At 40.1% G+C, this 20849-nt stretch overlaps 1 protein-coding gene across 1 annotated transcript; it reads left to right on the top strand.

Annotated features, from left to right (window-relative positions):
• The first annotated feature begins 285 nt into the window (after window positions 1–285).
• On the top strand, window positions 286–6535 carry KCNA4 (potassium voltage-gated channel subfamily A member 4). Its single transcript, XM_054827239.1, has 3 exons — window positions 286–382; window positions 1503–2048; window positions 2864–6535. The coding sequence occupies exon 3, from the start codon at window positions 3654–3656 to the stop codon at window positions 5640–5642; it is 1989 nt and encodes a 662-aa protein (XP_054683214.1). The 5' UTR covers window positions 286–382; window positions 1503–2048; window positions 2864–3653; the 3' UTR covers window positions 5643–6535.
• The last annotated feature ends 14314 nt before the right edge of the window (window positions 6536–20849 follow it).

Here is a 20849-nt window from a genome sequence, read left to right as displayed (position 1 = left end):
ACTTTATATTGACTATGGAACTTGAAGGATTGTGGTTGTTGAAAAATTGGTTAGGTACAGCTGCCATTTTATACATTTTGCAGTACTTTTGGCAAGATCTTTGTGAACTGATTTGATGCCTGGCATTCAGTGTGCTTATTTGGTTGATCCTTCATTCTCCCTTCTATAGTCATACGTCACCTACTGAAGTGAATGTGACTAAGAGTATGAGCACTAACTGATGTAGGCAGTAGAGACAGAGGGGTAATATAGATAATCTGGGTTGTGCCTCACCAGGCTCTCTCGGTTTCTCTGGACTGTGGAGGAGGAGTGGACCTTGCCAATGAAAAAAATGCCCTACCCCCCTTGCTGCACATGTTGAATTTGCCTCGAAGTGTCTGGAGTGAGTGCTACTCTTGATTTGTCCTTGCTGTGATCCTGTCTATAGGGTTGTAACACACCAAAATCCTTCTTTTCTTTTTCTGTGTTAAGTAGGAGTGTCTGCACTTAGGTTTTATTGAAATGGTAGAGTTGTAGCTGTGATGTCAAATATAGCCATGGTGCTTGCTTACGGAGTGGGATCAGTCACAGTTTGGATTTTCTAGGCGCAGAAGGAACAGTTAGTTTATTCACTGTTTGTGATACAGACAGCGGGCAGAGGGAGCAAAGACTTGACATCTTTGGCAGAGGTGTTAAAACTATTATTTTAGTATCATCTACCAAATACACAACGGTACCCCCTATTCCTGAGCTGAGACCTACTTTTCCGTGGAGGTGTAGAATTAGGAGTGTAAGTGAATTTGGCTTCATTTGCAGGACCTGTGCAGAATGTGTGCTGGCCGGGGTGTGTTGGGCAGGAGCAAAGGGAATTGTTTTCTGGTTTGGTTTGTACCGTTGGAGGGTTTGGGGCGAGCGAAGCAGCAGGGTGGAGGTGGGGGCAGCTTCTTTCTGGGAAACTTGACCTGCGTATAGTTTTGAAATTCCCTGACCCACCTCCACAATCTATTTTTCTCCCTTAAAGCCCACAAAGCCAGAAGCCAGGGCTTGTAGCATTGCTTTGAGCACAAAGATTTGTTAGCCAGCCTATGCATTACTCAGCATTGGAACATTCATTGCAATAATTAACACAATAATTAAGACGAAAAAAAGAGAGAGCCGGGGACGAGGCAGGGGGGAAGGAGCCGTGCGGGCGAGAAGGGCCGCAGTGCGGGCAGCGGCCGCGAGGGGCCGCCGGCGAGCCGGGCAAGGCGCGGTAAAGCGGCCGCGGCCGCGGCGGCGTCTCCCGGCGGCGTCTCCCGGCGGCGCGCAGTGAGGGCGGGCGGGCGGGCGGGCGGCTCCGCGGAGCAACAGGGCTCGCTCCGGCAGCATCCCTGTGGCTCGGCCACGCAGCTGCCGCGGTTGGTAGCTACAGCTTCGAAAAAACAGGCAACAATAAGTCCTCGAAGTAGTGAGCTGCTTCCTTCTCTTGGTGTTTTTTTTTTTTTTAAATTTTATTTGTGTTTTTGTTGTTTTGTTTTTATAAGCGTTACCAAAAACCCGGCACAACAAGTGGATGATGCGGGCGGGTGCTGGCTGATCCACTGCTGTCTGGACGTGTCTGGGGGAGAAACTGCAAGAAGCGAAAACCGTCCTCCCATCAGTGGAAACAGGCTTGGTACGCGGATTATTTAACGTTGATTTACAAATCTGCTGCAAAAGCTGGGCTTGGAAAGACTAGTGATCGCGCTTATCCATTCATTCTGTCTCACACACACACAAACACACCGCCTTCATTTTTTTTTCCTTTTTGGAACAAGACTCTTGCTTGTTGCCTTTTTGCAAATGCCTGGGCGAGAAGCAGTGTCTGTGGCTGTGCAGAGTGCCCCCAGCTTAAGCTGCCTCACTGGCTCACTCTTGGTGCTCTTGTTGCACCCGGAAAGAAGGGAGAAAAATAACTCGTCAACCTGTGGTGCTGACTGACCATACACACCTGCAGATGTAGATCAGTGGCATAGCCCCCTCCTCAGGACTGCTGTCACCAGATCCTTACACTAGCAAGAACAGCATTGCTATTTCTCTGCCTAGGAACAGTAAGTATAACAGCGTTTTTAAGATCTTTTTCTGCATGACACATAGGTACGATTTTAAAAATAGCATCATTTAGTAGTTCATATTCACCTTCTATCATATGTTAATATAAATGGCTGTTAATGAAGCTTCTGTTTCAAAGGGGGTGTGATTGTATTTTTGTATGTGTGCTTGCATGTAGATGTTGCTTCGGTGCACTTGCAGTTGTGTTTTCTTGACATATCATATCACAGTATTTTCACTTGAGTGAGCATTGTACGTGACTGTTTCCAAATTAAATTCAGTGAGACGTCCATTATGATTGAAACACAATTCAGTTACAGATTCAAAGGTAACATTCCTGCATCTTATGTGTTTCTACAAATACAACAAAAGCTCTTTGTGTAGATACAATTATTCTTTAATATTTCATATAGATATATGTAGGTGTATCTATTACATATGTACTCAAAGATCTGAATGCATTGTGTATTGCAGTATTTTTTATTAGTGTTTATATGTGTTGGTGTTTCAGAAGCATGCATGTGTTTGTGTATGGATGCAAGTGCTTATATGGGTGGGGATTTTGTATTTCTGTCTATATATAATGTGACATACCCACCCACATCCTTAGCCACAGAGTCGTTCAAAATCTCTGTGCATGTGATGTGGGTGTGTGTGTAATGTAGAAGTGTGAATAGTGTGGGTAGGGGAAGATTTGAATACCGTGGTAATAGATGACACAGTTTCATTTGATCGGTATGACCTTTTAGGAAAACAATCCAATCTTTTCCCTTTTTGTTTTGTTTATTTTTGTGTGTTTGTGCATGTGCCTCAGGTTAAGTGCTTCTTCTGCATGACCATAACCAAAGGGTGACCCATCCACTCCCTTATGTCCTATGGGGACCTCAGAGCCAGTTTCTCAGTCTTCATCTCCTCCTCCTCCTCCTCTTCCTCCTCTTACCACCGCTGCTGACGCCCTGGGTGCTGCTCCCAGGTTTGAGACATTGTTGACAGGCTGAAGAAAGGATTTGCAAAGACCTCCTCACTGTGTAAATAAAGTGATGGCTGGAATTAACTTCAACTCCCCAAGTAATGATATTAAACAGTAATAAGATTGCTAGGCCAAAGCATTACTAGGAACAAATTATGAGGAAAGAGACTATTTGCATTTGGTTGCAATGATGAACTAAAACCATCTGTGGAGAGCAGGTACCCTTTGATTTGCATATTTTTTTCCTCATGAAGGCAGTCTTTGTAGCCTGCGAGGTAGTCATGATTCTCATCAGATCTGTGATAGCCACGGGAGAGAAATGAAAATAAAGGGGCATGGTGAATGAAAGTACAAGGCCTCAGCTGTTCACCTGGTTCAATGTGAGAGTTTCATCTTTTCTTATTAGCAAAAGAGTAGTTTGTGTCAAACGTTCTGGACAATAAGAAAATGCAGATCTGTGGTTTTCCTAAACATAAATTCAGTGTTACAACTGTGTTGCCCTGCTCTATGTCCAAGGGACTGTCCTCCAAATGCAAATGGCTTTGAACTTTCTATAGCGAAGGTCAAAGTTACACTGTACATAAAACAAAACCTTTTTGCATTAAGCAATTAAAAAAAAAAAACCAGTTACAAAATGGAGGTTGCAATGGTGAGTGCAGATAGCTCTGGGTGCAACAGCCACATGCCCTATGGATATGCAGTCCAAGCTCGGGCCCGAGAGAGAGAGCGGCTGGCACACTCGAGAGCCGCAGCAGCTGCAGCCGTAGCAGCAGCAACAGCAGCAGTAGAAGGTGTGGCAACAGGTGGAGGTGGACCATATCACCACTACCATCAGGAACAGAGTCGAGGTGCGTCCTCCTCTCATGGTGGGAATGCGTCACGCAGCAGCATGCCCCACCGGCAGAGCGGTAAGAGGCGGAAGAAAGGGAAAAAGAGGAGCCACCACTTGGGAAGTAGGGAGTGTGGGGCCTCCTTCCCCTGTTCTGAGCTGCTGCCTCTCAGTGGTTCTGAAGAGAGAATACTGAAGGACTTGAGTGAGGAGGAAGAGGAGGACGAAGATGAGGACGAAGACGATGAGGAAGAAGGAAAGCTCTACTACAGTGATGACTATGGGGAGGATGAGTTTTCGTACTCAGACCAGCCCCCTGATGATGGTGGAGGCCCTGGGGGTTACAGCTCTGTTCGCTACAGTGAGTACGAGTGTTGTGAGCGTGTGGTAATCAACGTGTCAGGACTGCGGTTTGAGACCCAGCTGAAGACATTAGCTCAGTTCCCGGAGACGTTGCTGGGTGATCCAGCGAAGCGAGGCAGATACTTTGACCCTCTCAGGAATGAATACTTCTTTGATAGGAACCGGCCCAGCTTTGATGCCATCCTGTACTACTACCAGAGTGGTGGTCGGCTGAAGAGGCCAGTCAATGTACCCTTTGACATCTTCACTGAGGAGGTGAAATTCTACCAACTTGGGGAGGAGGCCATGCTCAAGTTTAGGGAGGATGAAGGGTTTGTCAAAGAGGAAGAGGACAAAGCTTTGCCGGAGAATGAGTTTAAGAGGCAGGTTTGGCTGCTGTTTGAGTACCCGGAGAGCTCCAGTCCGGCCAGAGGCATTGCCATTGTCTCTGTCTTTGTCATCTTGATCTCCATCGTCATCTTTTGTCTGGAGACTTTGCCAGAGTTCAGAGATGACAAAGAATTCATCATGTCCCTGAGCTTAGGGAAGGGGCTTTCCAATGAGTCGCTTCACCTGGATGCTGGGGAGCACACCATCTTCAATGACCCTTTTTTCATTGTAGAGACAGTGTGCATCATTTGGTTCTCCTTTGAGTTTACAGTGCGCTGCTTTGCATGTCCAAGCAAAGCACACTTCTTCAAGAACATCATGAACATCATAGACATTGTCTCCATCTTGCCTTACTTCATTACTCTGGGCACTGACTTGGCACAGGAGCAGGGCAGTAACGGTCAACAGGCCATGTCTTTTGCCATCCTGAGGATCATCCGTCTGGTCAGGGTGTTTCGCATCTTCAAGCTCTCCAGGCACTCCAAGGGTTTGCAGATCCTGGGTCATACGCTCAGGGCCAGCATGAGGGAACTCGGCCTCCTCATCTTTTTTCTTTTTATTGGAGTCATTTTGTTTTCCAGTGCTGTTTACTTCGCAGAAGCTGATGAGCCTGCCACCCATTTTCAAAGCATCCCAGATGCCTTTTGGTGGGCTGTAGTGACCATGACTACAGTTGGTTATGGGGATATGAAACCCATAACTGTGGGTGGGAAAATAGTTGGGTCCCTGTGTGCCATTGCGGGAGTGTTAACCATTGCTTTACCAGTGCCAGTGATTGTCTCCAATTTTAACTATTTCTACCACAGAGAGACTGAGAATGAAGAACAAACGCAGCTGATGCAAAATGCAGTCAGTTGCCCTTACCTCCCAACAAATTTACTGAAGAAATTTAGAAGCTCATCATCTTCATCCACAGAGGATAAATCAGAATATTTGGAGATGGAAGAAGGAGTTAAAGAATCTCTTTGTGTAAAGGAGAAAAAAAGTCAGGACACGGGGAATAGCAGTGAGTCAGAGAAGAAAAACTGTGTAAATTCAAATTCTGTGGAAACTGATGTGTAATTTTGAACGTTTCCAAATATATTTATGCATTAAAGAGTGCAGTGAAAATAATGAAATATGCAAACAAGAGTCCGCAGCATACAGTAGTATGCCATTTAATGGTTAAATACAAATAAAAAGCATTGCTAAACTTGTATTACCTATCAAGTAAGTGGTATAACGTGAGGAAGGGATTGCTAGATCTGATATAATTTCAGACTTTATATTTTTATTAGAATGCAAGTGTTTTGCACATGAGGCTGAAAAATTTATTAACACCAAGTCAGTTTAAAAGTGGGTGCATGAACTGTCGACATCACTAATAACAGCTTTGTGGTAACAGTTGGCATTCAGAGGTATTTACTATGTAAGAAGCAATGAAGTTTGGTAGTCATTTATCTATTTATCAGTGCTTTAATAGCAGCTACCATAAATCGTTGGATACCATAGTCATTGTTTTTCAAATGGTAAACTTATTGTAAAAAGATATTCTACAGAAGATAGATCTAAATTTTTTTTTTTCTTGAAATCTATAATGCTTGTTTTTAACTGGAAATTTACTTTGAAGAGGCTGCTGAACCTCCAGAAATTGTTTATTTTTATAACTCTCTATGGAGGCATTGCAGTATTTGTTGTCTAATAATGAAAGAAATGAAGTAAGAGAAACATTTAACCTGGTCTGACTGCAAAGGCAAAAGGACTGGAATGCTTTTTTGCACTACTTTATATGCTGGAGATATATTGAAAGAGACTTCATACTGTGAATGTTTACTAATGTAATAGTTCAATGACAATCATTGGAAGAGTGAATTCTGCATCATATTTTATTGTTTCTTTTTTCTTTATGTGATGCTGATGGCAAAACAGCTAACATTACATTAATTCCATACTCTTTTTAATTATGAATATCTGTGATCTGGAAAAGGATTGTGAAGTAAAATTTTATAATCAAAGTTATTTGAAATCAGTGTTGTCTACTGATGCCAGCAAGAAATACCAACCTAGTTCATATCTTTTTCTGGGTTAATTTAACATTCAGAGTCTATGATTAGTACATGCACTTTGTCAGTATTGAAGAAATTCACTGTATGGGAGGAGAAGGTAGAAGTAACAAGATATTCAGTTGTTACAGTACTGACAATTGAGAATTGCTAACTTTTAACATGCTATTATTGGTGCTGCATTTTCCCTTAATTACAGCTTTCACCCATGTGTATTTGAAGCAACATTTAAGGTCCAAAATAGGCATTCTGGGATTCAAAATGAACATGTTGGGTCCCATGCAGTCCTTGAGAAAACATTCCATGATTTCTTTTCACTGATTCTTAGGCCAGCTGTATTTACCATGTGTCAAAAACTTCCATTGCCCTTCCTAGGAGATTAAGGTAGGTAAAGATTATCTGACCTACAGTGCATTCCAGACTCCAGAATGAAATAGGTAAGATACTGCTGCATATAACATAAATAATAGATTCAGAACAGGCATTTTTTCAGACTTATAATTACCTAGGGAAGGCACAATTAAACTGGAACCATTTTTGAAATGGCACTGTGGAACATTCCAGATCATAAAACTTGAACCAAATTGGCATATGCACTTTAAGGGCTGGGACAGGACATTATGAGAGAAAAAGGGGCTTAGCAACACTACTGAATTACAGTAGTTTCGCAATATTCATTTAAAGCTGAGTAGAGGGTTTTTGCAGGGGGGGAGAAATAGCGACTGACTTATAGTTCTGGAGCTGAAAAGCGACAACAGAAGCAGTCCAAATTGGGCACCCACGGCATTATGCATAAGCTGTCAGATAAGCGTTGTTTGCTATATGCAGCATCCAGTGGTACTGAACAGAGCCATAGACATAGGTTTTTCTTTAATGGTTGATTTTTGCCTTCATGGATTTTCTGTGAATCACCTCTTGGAAAAGTTTCTCTGCTTGTCTTCTTCTGCAATTGCAGAAGAACTAATAAAAACCAAGACACACACAAAAGACTACGTTGTGCTGAGCCCTGTTTCAAAACTGTGTGTAAATGTCTGATTCCTAATTTAAAATCATAGAGCAGGCTTCAATATATTTTTGATGTGAAGCATTAAACAAAGCTCCTTTTTAGCCTGGTGATATTAATTCAAACTGTATTTTGAATGAAACAAGTCAGTAATTTTATACGTGGACATTTGCCAAAATCGAATATTGCATTTTGTTGTAGCTCGCCTGAGCTAAGTGTACTAAATACTTCTTTTCTACAGGGGTGATATCAGCAGCGAGGACGAGCGTTCTGTAAAATCTGGCAAAAATCCGTAACCGAAAGTGTTTCTTTAGCAGCTAGTAGTTAATGACGTAAAGAGCATAAGGGTTCTCTTTCTTGTAAGCTAGCTTGCTAGTAGTTCTGTATAATATCAGAGAGCATATAATAGCAGGGACCACGGCAAGAATGTAGAAGTAAAAGAAATACTAACTAGGTGAATAAAGAACTTAGAGAAAATAAGTAGTATGTTCGCAGTATTGACTGGCTGAAAGGGAAGGTGGTTTATAAGGGGTGGAATTTTAGGTCTCTAATGGAAATAAGGAACAAAACTCTTTGAATAGCTCTTAGAACATGTTCACGCTGTGACATGGAGCTCAGCACGAGGTAACTGCTTAAGTAGTTACCCAGCTTCTCCAGCAAGTTGTTCAGCTATTCTGCTACCAGTACACAACCTTTTAATTTAAAACAAGCGTGACTCTGATCGTGGCAGTCCCTTACTCTCTGAAGGAAAAGGTCTTACTGTAGGACCTCATAGCAGTTGACAGAGCAACGTCCTGGGTGTGTCAGCACTACCTATTGCAGTTCTGTGGAGACATACCCTAAGGTAACAGTGGAGTCTGCTCTGCCTCCTGCGACCTATGAACCTATTGTACTTTGTCATTATAAATAAGAACTACTATAGCTTAATGTTAGATTGTGCTATCAGATTCACAGACCATCCTGAATCACAGAAAGAATTGTGTATTCTGGAATAGAAGCAAGTACCTTTACTTGGTCTGGCTTATAATTTGATTATTCAACTACCCATTGGTCCAGTCAGTTACTGGACAGCTTGAAAATGCCAAAGTCCTACCCCTAACATGCTAAACCCCAAAGATCCCAAGTGCTTATCAAGAAACAGAAATTTCCATTAAGTATTACTTTGGTCAAAATTGCGTGCCAGAGACACCCTGTATTTGAGCTGTTATGGCTCCAAATTACTACTACTGCTTCTGTCAGCTTTCCCAGTGTTACTGGATACTGACAACTCTCAGAAAAATAATTTTATTGTCACTTGGGCATTTTACGTTTTAAATTATAGTGGTGAAATGCATTCCTGATGTAACTGACGTGAATGGAGTTACACTAGGGATCATTTTAGTTCTACTAATGTAGTTCAAATGCTTTCACATTGACATAGATTTCAGCTAAAAATAATGCAAAATGAGATATTTGATATTTCAGGTTCACTTGCAGTGGTAAAAAAAATTGGAGGAGTTCCATTAGAATTCATGGAATCACAGCAGCATGAAATCAGATTTTGAATATAGGCTGATACTTAATTGTGTACTGGCACATATTTAAAAAAAACTCATAAATCTTTCTGTAGTGACCTTAAGTGCCAAGGCCAGACTCATAAGGAGTGAGTTTTGCCAGCTGAAGTATTGGATGTAATGCCTGACTTCAGAGATCCATAATTTTTTTCTTTATTACAGTCATGGATTTTTCTGATGTTACGTTGATTCCTTGAAAATTTCAGCCTGGATGCTGTAACTTATATGAAAAGAAGCGTTGTGTCACCCTGTTAGGGAGTTCTTGGTGAAGTGTTTTAGTGCTCAGTTAAGCTTTCTCAGAATGATTCCACAAGACGCCAGTTCCACTTGATGGGAACTGTAATTTTTGTTTGTTTGTTTTTGAAAGAAAATTATTCTGCTTACATAGTTTTGTTGTGTAGAGCCCATTTTTGTGACGTTCATGTAATGCGGAATAAAACTGGGAGATCAAGGGAGTGATTACATCTAGTTCATGACAACAGTGTTCTTGATGTTTGGGAATACTAATAGGCATTATGGGCTTCTTGTGGCTGTAAGAAATGGGATTTGAGTGTGTTTGCAGTCAGTAAAACTATTCAAATAGCTTTGGAATGTGAAAATGATTTTGCATAATACTGGTGTGCAAAGAGTTTGGGATCAGGCTGTAACCTTGAATAAAGGATCATTATCTTGTAACTCCTGACATGGAAAGTTCCTATCAGGTATGCTTTTGGGTGTTGAAAGTCATTTGACTTTGGATATGAACAATCAGTGCTAAACTACCCAAGAATATGAAATACTTCCTATTCATATTTGGATAAATGTAGAATAAATGCACTATGGAAAAATTGCAAAATATCAGAAAGTCTATTTCACGTGTAACTAGTTTGTGGAAAGTCTTTCCTGCACAGACCTGAAAAATGAAATGTGTCTTTCTGGAGATCTGGACTCATAAAACTAATTCTGAGTATAAATGAATTTTTACCATAAGCTTTGCACATTATTGGTAGTCCTCAAATTAAATATGAACTATCCAAGGTGCTTTAGACTCTCGCTACCTTCCTCTATTTCTTACTGGTTCCTTATTACTTCTTACTGTCATTGTGTCCAGTTATAAATACAGGCCTATATATTTTTTTATTAATTGGCATGAGACAGTAACAAATAAAAGCAAAGATTTTTTTAAAAAATCTATAATATACAGCATAACTTACATATTTTTCTTACCGTTAAATAAACTTAAATGAGAGGCTGTAACATCTGTAGACATGGCACAGGGAATGCTTTTTCCTGTTGCTATAACGGAATGATCAGATGCTTCTGATTTTGCAGTGAATAAGATCTAGTTTATAGATTTACCATATTTGTGCACCTCTGTTTGAAACAAATGCTTGTAGAAAAATTGGCAATTTTTTAAAAAATGAACATTCCTTCATTTCCACAGAGATCATCTGATGTGGAAAAAATGGTTGGCAAACTAATTCTGGCTTAAAGTGCATAAATGTTTTGTACCTGGCAACCAGGTACAAACATGGAAACTTTACATATTGCTACCATGTTTTCTGTGTATTCAGAACTCCGATGACATTAATTCTGAAGGAAAAGTCATTAAAGCATTATGTACTGAGATGGTTGAATTAATTTTTATTTTTATTTTTTTTCTGTAAAATCTTAATGTACCTTGAGACCTTTTTCTGCAACAGGTCCTTTGGAAAATAAATAAGTATATAAGAAGGAAAGAAGAGAAATCTTAAATTACATGTCAAAATCTGATAAAATATTGTAATTGAGGGAAAGTAGGTAAGTAAACAATTCATTCTTTTCCTTCACCTGTGCATTTGTGGTATTGCCATTGAAAACAAATTGGGAGCAAATTGGCTGTACAGATCTGCAGCTGCAAGAGAGGTACTTCATGCATTGTGTCTCTTCCAGGTACTCTGTGATCTGGGGAGCAGCAGTAGCTGCATCTTGGATCAGCTGCTGGTTCTGCAGCGTGCGCCTGGGAAGATACCCACGACACCGGGCAGTGCCCAGTAGGGCAGGAGAGGGTACTGTGAAGTTTGTAGCCTGTCTGGTAAATCCGTGCTCCTACCACAACTATCCTATTTGAGTGCAAAACAGTTTTTAAATTATTTGCGGTGAAATACCACGTACTCCTTTTAGACAGGGAGGTCTCGAAGGCTCCAGTCAATTCCTAAGCTACAGGGACACTCAGGTCCACATTCACAAAATGTACTTTTAGAGACTTGACTTCCATTCATTTCATTAGGAATTAGGTTGCAAAATGCTTCCTGAATCTGGGACCAATGATTTGCTTGGGGTCAAAAGGAAGACTGCTGTGGCCCAGGTTTCCCAGGTGTTACAGTGATTCCCTAAGGAGTGTAGGAAGTGACAGCACATATTCAAGATAGATTTAGGTCTCTCTCTGTTTTTAATCTCTTCGAATGTTCCTGGGGCATTTGTATTGAGAGTAGGGAGGAGGATGCATAGATTCAGTGAGGTACGTCAAAGGCATCTTTAATTTTAGATAGATACTTTTTTCTGTTCTTAGCAGTCAGAATAAACTAAGGGTTGGGGTTTTTTTGTAATTTACTCAGTCCTAACACTTCTTATACAAGCCATTTCAGTGGGAAAACATACACTGGCTCTGAAATTATCGTCCTGGACATGAACGGTAGCTTTCAATTCAGAAAATCAAATGAGGCGCGTTCAGTATCACTCTTGTAACTTGTTTTATGTATGCTGGCTTTGAGTCCAGTGCTCTTGCACCGAAGTCATCTAAAATTTCTGGTGTCAATAACAAACAGTGCTTTACCGAGTATTGCAGTATAGGACAATTGAATTTGCTTTTCCTTGTTAGTTTTTATACTGATCTGATTATGATGCAGACTTATGCCGTAGAGGAGGGATGTTCCAGAGTGCTTCACCGCATGTTTATCTTCATTGCTAGGTGAGCAACGCCCCACGATATGCTTTGGAAAGAAATCCAACCACATGCCTGGGGAGACAGCATTCCCTTTTCTCCTCTGCCTTGTGCAATCGAAGGACAGGGCCTGCTCGATGCACGGTGGTGTATTCTTGCCCTGCACTGTACCTTCAACCATGTTTCTCACTTCTGTTCCACTTAGACCAATGAAGGTTTGTTTTCAGCCAGAGCCCATGATATCTGTCCTGGATGTAGTTCATCCACTGTATGAATGAACTTTAATTTCTGCCTTTTGTTGTCTCCCTATCGGTACAGCTTTGTAATGAATTCAGGGTGTCATTCAGTGACAGTTTCTTCTTGCGCAGCGGAGCCTGAATAGCACAGGGAGCCCGAATACAGAAAGCTGCACAGGACTGTTGATATGAAATAAAGGTACCTTTTGTTTTTCTGTCCAAATAGAATAAGATATATTTGTATTACAACAAATTACACATTCCAGACTGTATGTTTCAGGGTAAATAAGTTCTGTTTCATTAATGGGCTTGTACTTTCAAGGTGCCCTCAATTTGCCCTGAATTCATCAGGAATTTAAGACACTGAATATTTTTCAGGTCTCAAGTGTGAACAAAGATGATCCTTCTTTGCGTTCAAAATGGCAAGGCATTATTATAAAGCAGAAATCTTGCATATTTTTCAGGTTAAAGGAAGCTAAGGAATAGTAGCTTTTCTGTTAAAATCTTTCTTAAATGTTAGCTGCAGATACACATACTGAGAAAAATATGGCTTCATCACAGGGAAGGGGTAGAAAGGATTTTTGATTGCACGTTTAAAGGGCATCATCATATTTTACTGTGTGCCAAATGACAAGCTTAGATAAACGTTATTCTAGCAAGAATCTATCCTACTGCAGAGAGTACAGTGGAGTTATTGTATAGCAATTTGTACTTTAGGATTTAGTTCTGCATATGTTTATTTCTATAAGTTACTTATGAGCACTGTTATTATCCAGGACTTAAGGATCAAAAAATTAAAGACAAAAATGCTATAAGGATTTCAGTAAAAGAGAGGAACAGCGAGATTGAATGCTTCTGAATATCTTCTAGAAGAAATTGGTATTTTGGTGCCGTTTAATTTGTGAACATCTGCTCTAATAAGTGCTATGATGATTCAATAGGTTAGAAGGCAAAAATGTTTTCTCTGGCTAGTAAAATATTTTTCGTTACTCATAGCTTAACGGAGGATTAGCATTTTTCCTAGCTTGGAAATATGTAGAAAATGTGAAGAGACACTAGTAAGTAGAAATGGTAGTAATTTGTTGCTCTTTGACCTATCTTACAAGAACATATTTCCAGAATTGATTAGTGATACTGGACAACTCAATTCTTGAGTGAAATGAAGAGACTGCAAAGAGATTTACTTTTGGATCAATGCAGAAAAAGTGCATTTTAAATTGTCTCATTTTTGGGCACCTAGAAAGTAAGATGTTCAGACCACGAGCTGTTTTTGAAAATTTCTGCCCTGATGGCTCTACTGATTTTGTTTCTTTGGGAGGAAAGAACAAGTTACATTTCAGCCTTTTTGACTTCTGTGGTTTTCTGTAGTTTTGAGCTATATCTAATAGAGGTGTGCAGAGAATCCACAATGTTTTCTGTTACAGTCTTGGTTGTATTGGCACATGAAACAATATATGTGGTTTGAAAGGTTTGCTTAATAGTCAGGCATCTTAGATTGTAGCAATGTCTAAAGAAATACTCCTCATACTTTTGACCTCGGTTCTATGCCTGAAAAGCTTCTCTTGATGTCAGACTGACACTGAGAACGCACATAACACGAATGGCAATTTGAGGCAGTAAAAAAGAAGAGCGTTAGGGAGCAGCAAGGGCTGGCTCCTTCCCAGGGGCTGGGGAGCAGGACCTGAGCGTGGTCACGCAGCCATCAGGGCTGGGACCCCCCTGAACGAGGGAATGGGGCAGGACCGGCGGGGGCTCCGAGGGCAGCCCACAGCTCAGTCCAGCAGCATAGCTCCAGCGGAGCCTGAGGGCATAGGACAAGGTTTCAATGGGCCTCCTGGACCCATAGGCAGGGGGTGTGGGTGGGGGCACCAAGTGAGGTTAGTGGGGGCCATTCAGGCCTATTAGAGCACTCTGGGCCCTGACAAAAAAACTGGCATTTGCTAGGTATTTATTAGGTCTAGGTCTGATCTACTAAGATGCAGTTGTGGCCCAAGGTTTGTATTGCTCCAGCCAAAATTGAAAATGTAAATATTTCAGAGCCTTGAATGCTGAGCAATTGTCAAGCTTTTTGCTATTCTTGATTTTATTGCCTTTTGCTAGCTTTGCTGCTGCCGATATGTCTATGATTAGTCTTCTACAATCTGTTGCTGCTTCCTTCGTATAGACAGCTTACTTTTGCTGATAGGACACAATGTCGTCAAAGACAAAGCGGTTTTTCAACTGTTGAATGGATGGGTCCCAAAGATGCTATCAATTGTTCCTGGGAAGCTGGGAAATAATGAATGATGTTCTGACTTGGATTGACATCTAGAAAGGTATTAAATAGCCATGTGTAGTAGTTGTTAAACTTTTGACTAAGATAATTAGGTTTTTTGCTGTGCTTTCAGTAGCTAGTGTCACTGTTGGAACTGTTGCAGATGTTGGTGTTCAGTAAACAAGCTCAGCCATAGGAAATATCTAGAAATCTGTGTCTTGTATGTATGATATCTTAGCTCTGTTAACTATCATTTTATGACAATGATTGAAATACTTGAGAAGGTGTCTAAAACCAGAGTAATTTTTACCCCAAATCTGGGGTTTCTTTGTGTTTTATAAATAAGAGGGGAAAAAAAAATCCTCTGAACTTATTTCATGAAAAAATGCTGGAGTGATGTTCCTCACTTACTCTGTTTGCCAAAGGTGGAAGAGGTGATCTGTGTGGCTTATACATACATTCTGAATGTAGACTATGACTAGCTGTTGAAAGGGAGATTGGACCTGGAATGTCATAGTTTCAGACAAAGCCAGAGTGGTTTTGCCAATACTTTTGCACACAGATGGAAACTGCACATATTTGAGAAGCAGAGTTTTCCAACGGGGCAGTTTTCATGGGACCGTCCATGCCTGCAGACTCAGAAGTGCTGGAGAATTCCAGCATCCCTGTCAGACGAAACACCAGGGTTTGTTAAGTTCTGAGAATCACAAAGCAAAACTCCACCTCTTTCCTAAGGCTTGCTGCTTCACAGAGCCTTCAACCATCCTCATCACCTCTCTAGCCCACTGGCAGTCCCAGGGAGGAGCAATCATAAGCTATGAAAATATAAAGGGGAAGGAGAACTCCCTTGTTCTCCGTCCATTCCAAACTGTGTGGATTAAAAGCCTTAAACAAAAGACGGCAATATATTGCAATGCCTTCCTTCATCTTCCTCTTCCCCTTGGGAAGGGGCTCTTTGAGTCATGGCCATCTGCAACGTCTCAGCTTTCTCTGAATACCCAGTGCTTCGTGCAGTGCTGTGAGCATTCTCTGGATCCTTTTTCTGTGATGAGCACTTAGCTTATGTGGCTTTCTGGGGTAAATGAATCTGAGGAGATTCAGGAACTAAGTCCAGAATGACAGAAAACTTCACAAATTCAACATATGGTGAGCAAAGTTAAGAGTTTTTTGTTATTATTTTTCAGTAACTACTTTAAGTATGTTATATTAATTAGAGAGGTTCACAGCTGCCTTCAGAGGTAGATTCCTTATTATGTACTTTCCAGCCTTTGAATTGTTTTATGTTGAACCTTCCTATTTCTAATGACTGGTATTTTACATTACAAAGGATTAAAAGCTTTTCCCCATTGGAACTAATTTTTTTATAAACAGGCAGTTTATGTCCTGTAACTGCATGCTGTTAAAGCAGGGCTACAGTGGTTTGTATGTCTGTGGTACACAGTGCTTAGCAGAAGGAAGGGCTACAGCAGAAATACTGTTTTCAGTGACTTGGAAGAACTGCCTGGTGCAGTTTGCAGCTTCAGCAGAAGCAACAGCTCAGCTCAAACAGAAAAATGTGCAGTTGCATCGCTCCAAGTCTGTATGCTGTCTGCTCACACACTGTGCAAGAATCATAGACTCACAGAATGGTTTGGGTTGGAAGGGACCTCAAAGATCATCTAGTTCCAACCCCCCTGCTGCAGGCAGGGGCACCCTCCACTAGACCACGTTGCCCAAAGCCTCATCCAACCTGGTCTTAAACACTTCCAGGGAGGGGGCATCCACAACCTCTCTGGGCAACCTGTGCCAGTGCCTCACCACTCTTATGCTGAGGGTAGATTTCTCAAGCTGATACAGCTAATATCAGAGACTGTATTTTTTTTTATGTTGATAATGAGTTTCACACAATTGGGGAAAATACATTTAAATCCTAGGATTAAGAAGAATTTGACAGGACTTGCTCTGCTTCTGCAATAACCCATGGTGTTTCAGATTGTGGAGAAGCTTTGCTTTGTTCTTTCTGAAAGTTCAGACACCTCTCTCTCTTCCTGCTCGATTTACAGATAGTGGTCTTGCTTGAAATCACTTAAGGTGGATCATGTTTCTGTTTTACTAGATGTTATTAACCAAATAAATATGACAGAAACATGTTCAAAATTGTATTGTCCATGCTCCATACAGACCAGCAGGCTCTCCATGCTAAAAAAATCTAAAAAATTATTTAACTATATACCTTATCTTGTAAATATATCTACATATATATACATTCTTACATAGAAATAGGCATCAAGCAGGACATTACATTCTGCAGGATTAAGATCCCTGTTTATGAAGGTATGAAAATCTGCAGCATTTTGCAGAACCCGATCTTGAAAAATCAGGACTAGAGATGTGTAGGAATCTAAGTTTTGGAGCTTGGCCTTATCTCTGTTCGTACCACTGACTTGAATAGTGGGCTATCTAAAAGTAGCCTTTGATTTGAGGAGAGGGAGGAGGTCAGTAATGCGGGAGATATAAGTGGAATTATGAGTATGTTAATGTGACACAGCTCATACAGGACATGGCACAGTGCTCAGGTATTAGAGCCAGTACCGAACAAATTTGCTCAGGACCTGGAGTAGCCTGGCCCAGAATACAAGGGAGGGATATTTGTGTGGATCACTTTGAAATGTATCTCTACTATTTCCTGTCCTAAGATAACACAAATCCCTTTGAATGCCATTGCATTGTGCTACAGATAATTTTTCTACACCTGTTCATCAGCCATTGTAAATTAACATAACATTTGTGGATTTGTGAAATGTTTTCTTGAAGTGATTTTTTTTTTTTTCTTAGAGATGTAATTTAAATGAAAAACAACAGATACGTCAAAGAGTGAGTCTTTAGGTTGGGGGTTTTATTTTTGGTTTAGCAAACCCAAACAGAAAAGGACGTTTGCTTGCTTCACATTCCTCTTCATTTAATATAAGCAAAGAACAAAAAACTTTTTTTTTTTTTAGAGTCCAGTACAGCAACCCCCTCCCCTCCCCCTTTAGATTAAAATTAATTTTCATTTGGCTTCACTTTTTGTTTCCTTTCTGTTGAGAATGTTGCAGGCAACAAGGTTTGGTACTTCAATTCTAATACAGTGACACTGAGAAAAGACTAGAGAAGGACTTGTAACTTTATTACTGTTTGCTCTAAAGACGTTATTCTTAGGAATAGTGTGTACAGTACAGCTTTACAAGCAGATTTATTAGGACTATGCATATATAAAATGTATCTAAGCAATGAAAGCCTTAGGCTATTCGGTCGAATCTTTAAATGATAAATTGCTTTACTTAACAGCAAACATCTGCATGCATTTGACATTACCTGAGTTTTATATTTTCTATAGACATAAGGAGCTGAAGGAAATTGAGTTTTACAAATCTTGGGAAATTGTGTTTAATTGCATACCTACTTTTTTCTGTTCTGGAGATCTGACGTAGATATTTTAGGATGACTGGAATTTATTGATGTGAGGCTACTTGTTATGAAAAGGACACAACAGTCCTGTTCCAGGGGCATTTTTTGTTTTATGAAAACATTTCTGTATTTTTCATATCAGATGTGATATTTTTTCCCCACCAGATGTCACGCAAACAAGCCATAATTATGCAGGCACGTATTCAGTGTACTAGAGCGCAGGGAACCTGCTCAATGACTGACTAATATTGACGAAGGCTTGCTGAATGCTGTACTTGTATAAATACAGCATTTACTTGTTCCAAACCACCTACAGTAACTTCTGTTTTGAGATTTATATACTCAATAATATTTTACATTTTCAGCCTATACAAAGAAGGTATTGTATTAAATGAAGAAAATGCTGAGTTTTAATGCTGTAGTGAAATTTACCACAGAGTTTCTCATCTACCTTGTTAACTCCTTCTGCTCTTGTTAAGTTCATGGGTAATTTTTCCATTTATTTTATAAATGCAGTGTTTGTTTTAAAGCTTTATTCCCTAGAAGCAAGTGATTTGATTGTATACAGCCTTAGTTTTGAGACTTTGATATTTGTCACTGCTTTGTATGCTCTGGTTCACTGAAAACCTCTTGGTGGACTGGCTGTCATCAACATAAAATATTAAATGGTATTGTACATCAAATTATGAAAAAATAATTAGCGATTTAGATTATAATCTGCCATGATGATATCCATGAGGTTCCATTCATAATCTCTCTCTTGTTATTATGTCCGCTCACTGAAGGGGCCATGGAGCTATTTTCAAATTTAATGGACCCAAAACAGTCATGAGGGATAAAGTGAACCACCTGGATTTCTGCAAAGGCTCCGGTACTCCTTGCAGGCCAGCACACCACCAGTACTACATGTTTGCCTGTAGCCCTGCCAGGGAGGACCCTGAAGGGAGGACTCTCTGAGGAGCTGCAGAGATCATGAATCTGCTGGGGCACACTCTACCTCTTGCTCCCGTATCCACTCAATCTTTCCTGCTTTCTTCTGCAGAGGCTCTGGACCTGTAGAAGAGACAGTGCTGGGAGAATAGGTGACCCCCGCTTACATATGACTTTAAAGAATAAGGGATTTTGTTTGTTTGCCACTTAACAGCCAACGCTTCCAGAAGTGTGAGAAGAACAATATGATTTGTCCTAAAAGGACTTGAGTATGTAACTGCCAGGTATTTTCCTCAGAGGGAAGAAAGAAAGTTCAGACTCCATGAATGACAGTCCAGCTGAGAAGTCCTCCCTTTTCCTTTAGCTAGAACTTTCTCTTCCTTATCCAATGACAACCCCTATTTCTTGAGGTTTGCTTCTTTTTCAGTCTGTATCAGCATGCATTTTTAACCAAATTGCCCTTGGCTAGCTAGGAGGTGATCATTACAGAGACATTTCTATGTGTTAGGGTTTTTCCTTATACAAAGCCGTGAACAGGGAGAGGTAATGTTCTGTTGTCGGTAAAATGAACTAGTGGGATATCAGTGTTCTTAAGTATATGTGACCTAATAAGAAAACTCAGTAACTAACCATGGAAGTGTAATTTTAGCAGAGAACAAATTACATTGGGTATATTCAGTTTCTTTTACAGTAAACCAGTGAGAATATCACTACTAATCTTTTTCAGGTGTCTTTTACTTAACTGCATAGCAAAATGAGTAGTCAAAGAATATAAATAGACTCAAGAACAATTGTAAAATGCTATCTAAAATGAATAACTGAAATCTGGTTTGGAAAATGATGGCAATATGAGAATGAATTCAGTATCTTGCTAAGGGTTTCTAGTTAGAGAGCCTCTTTCTCCTTTGTTTCTAGTCCTTTTTTTGTTTTGATTCTCTTGCTGTGATGCCATTCTTGTGAGGACTGCAGAGAAATGCAGATACACAAGAAAAGTGAATTTCATGAGAAATGAGGGGGAAAAAAAATCCCACAACGTTTTGGGATTTTGGTTGTTGCAATATTGTTAATTTTCTGTCTTAAATACTTGGCTTAAAATGACTCACAAAATCATTGTATTTATGAAAAGCAATATCAAGCTTTAGTGCATTCTAATTAGTGCTATCACTCACTAATGTGTTCTGCTTGGGAGCTGATGATGCAAGATGGCTTAAATATGTAGTTCATTATTATTATTATTATGGATAGTTTCTAAATTTACTGAACTATTTTGTCCCGTGCTGCAAACTAAAATTCTGTTCAGAATAATACAGTGTTTTATATTGATGTTTAACTAGTTATAAGAATTTAAATCTTGAAATAAGTTGCAAAAGAATTGCTATTTTTACATGAAAGCCAATACAAATAATAGGTGTTAACAACTGTTTTCTATTAAATAATTGAAAACATCCTTAACGTGTAAAGACAAACCAGCTGATGGTAAAAAAAGCACTGAGTGTGGTCTGGTGGTTGAGATAATTCTTACTTTTGTTTGTTTGTTTGTTTGTTTTGTTAAAAAAAGCTTGTTGTACTACCTTCTGTACTGTGTAGAAAATTCTGATTGATTTATGGTGATGCTCAAGTGTTATAGTAGCCTTTCAGTTGTCTTCAGTGAGTCTGTTCACGTACACCACAAACATGCATCTCAATGCAGGTATCCTAACTTCTTTCTAGCTAGGACATCGACCTTCTTCCTTGTGCGTCTTAAACAAGTACCGCTGATGCTGAACCCACAGGCGATGAGTTTCATGGGCACAGATTATGGTGTCCAGTTCTTCCAGCCAGAAAGTTTTAAAGAATGGACTTCTGGGTGAAAGCTAGTCCATGGGCATGTCTCTGTTATCAGTGGAACTGTAGTGCAAGAGTAGTTTCTTTGTCTTTGAGGTC

This window comes from Grus americana, chromosome 5 (assembly GCF_028858705.1).
Source record: "Grus americana isolate bGruAme1 chromosome 5, bGruAme1.mat, whole genome shotgun sequence".
Taxonomy (NCBI): Eukaryota; Metazoa; Chordata; class Aves; order Gruiformes; family Gruidae; genus Grus; species Grus americana.
The sequence above is the reverse complement of the archived record's forward strand: the minus strand, read 5'-3'. Positions and strand labels throughout refer to the sequence as shown.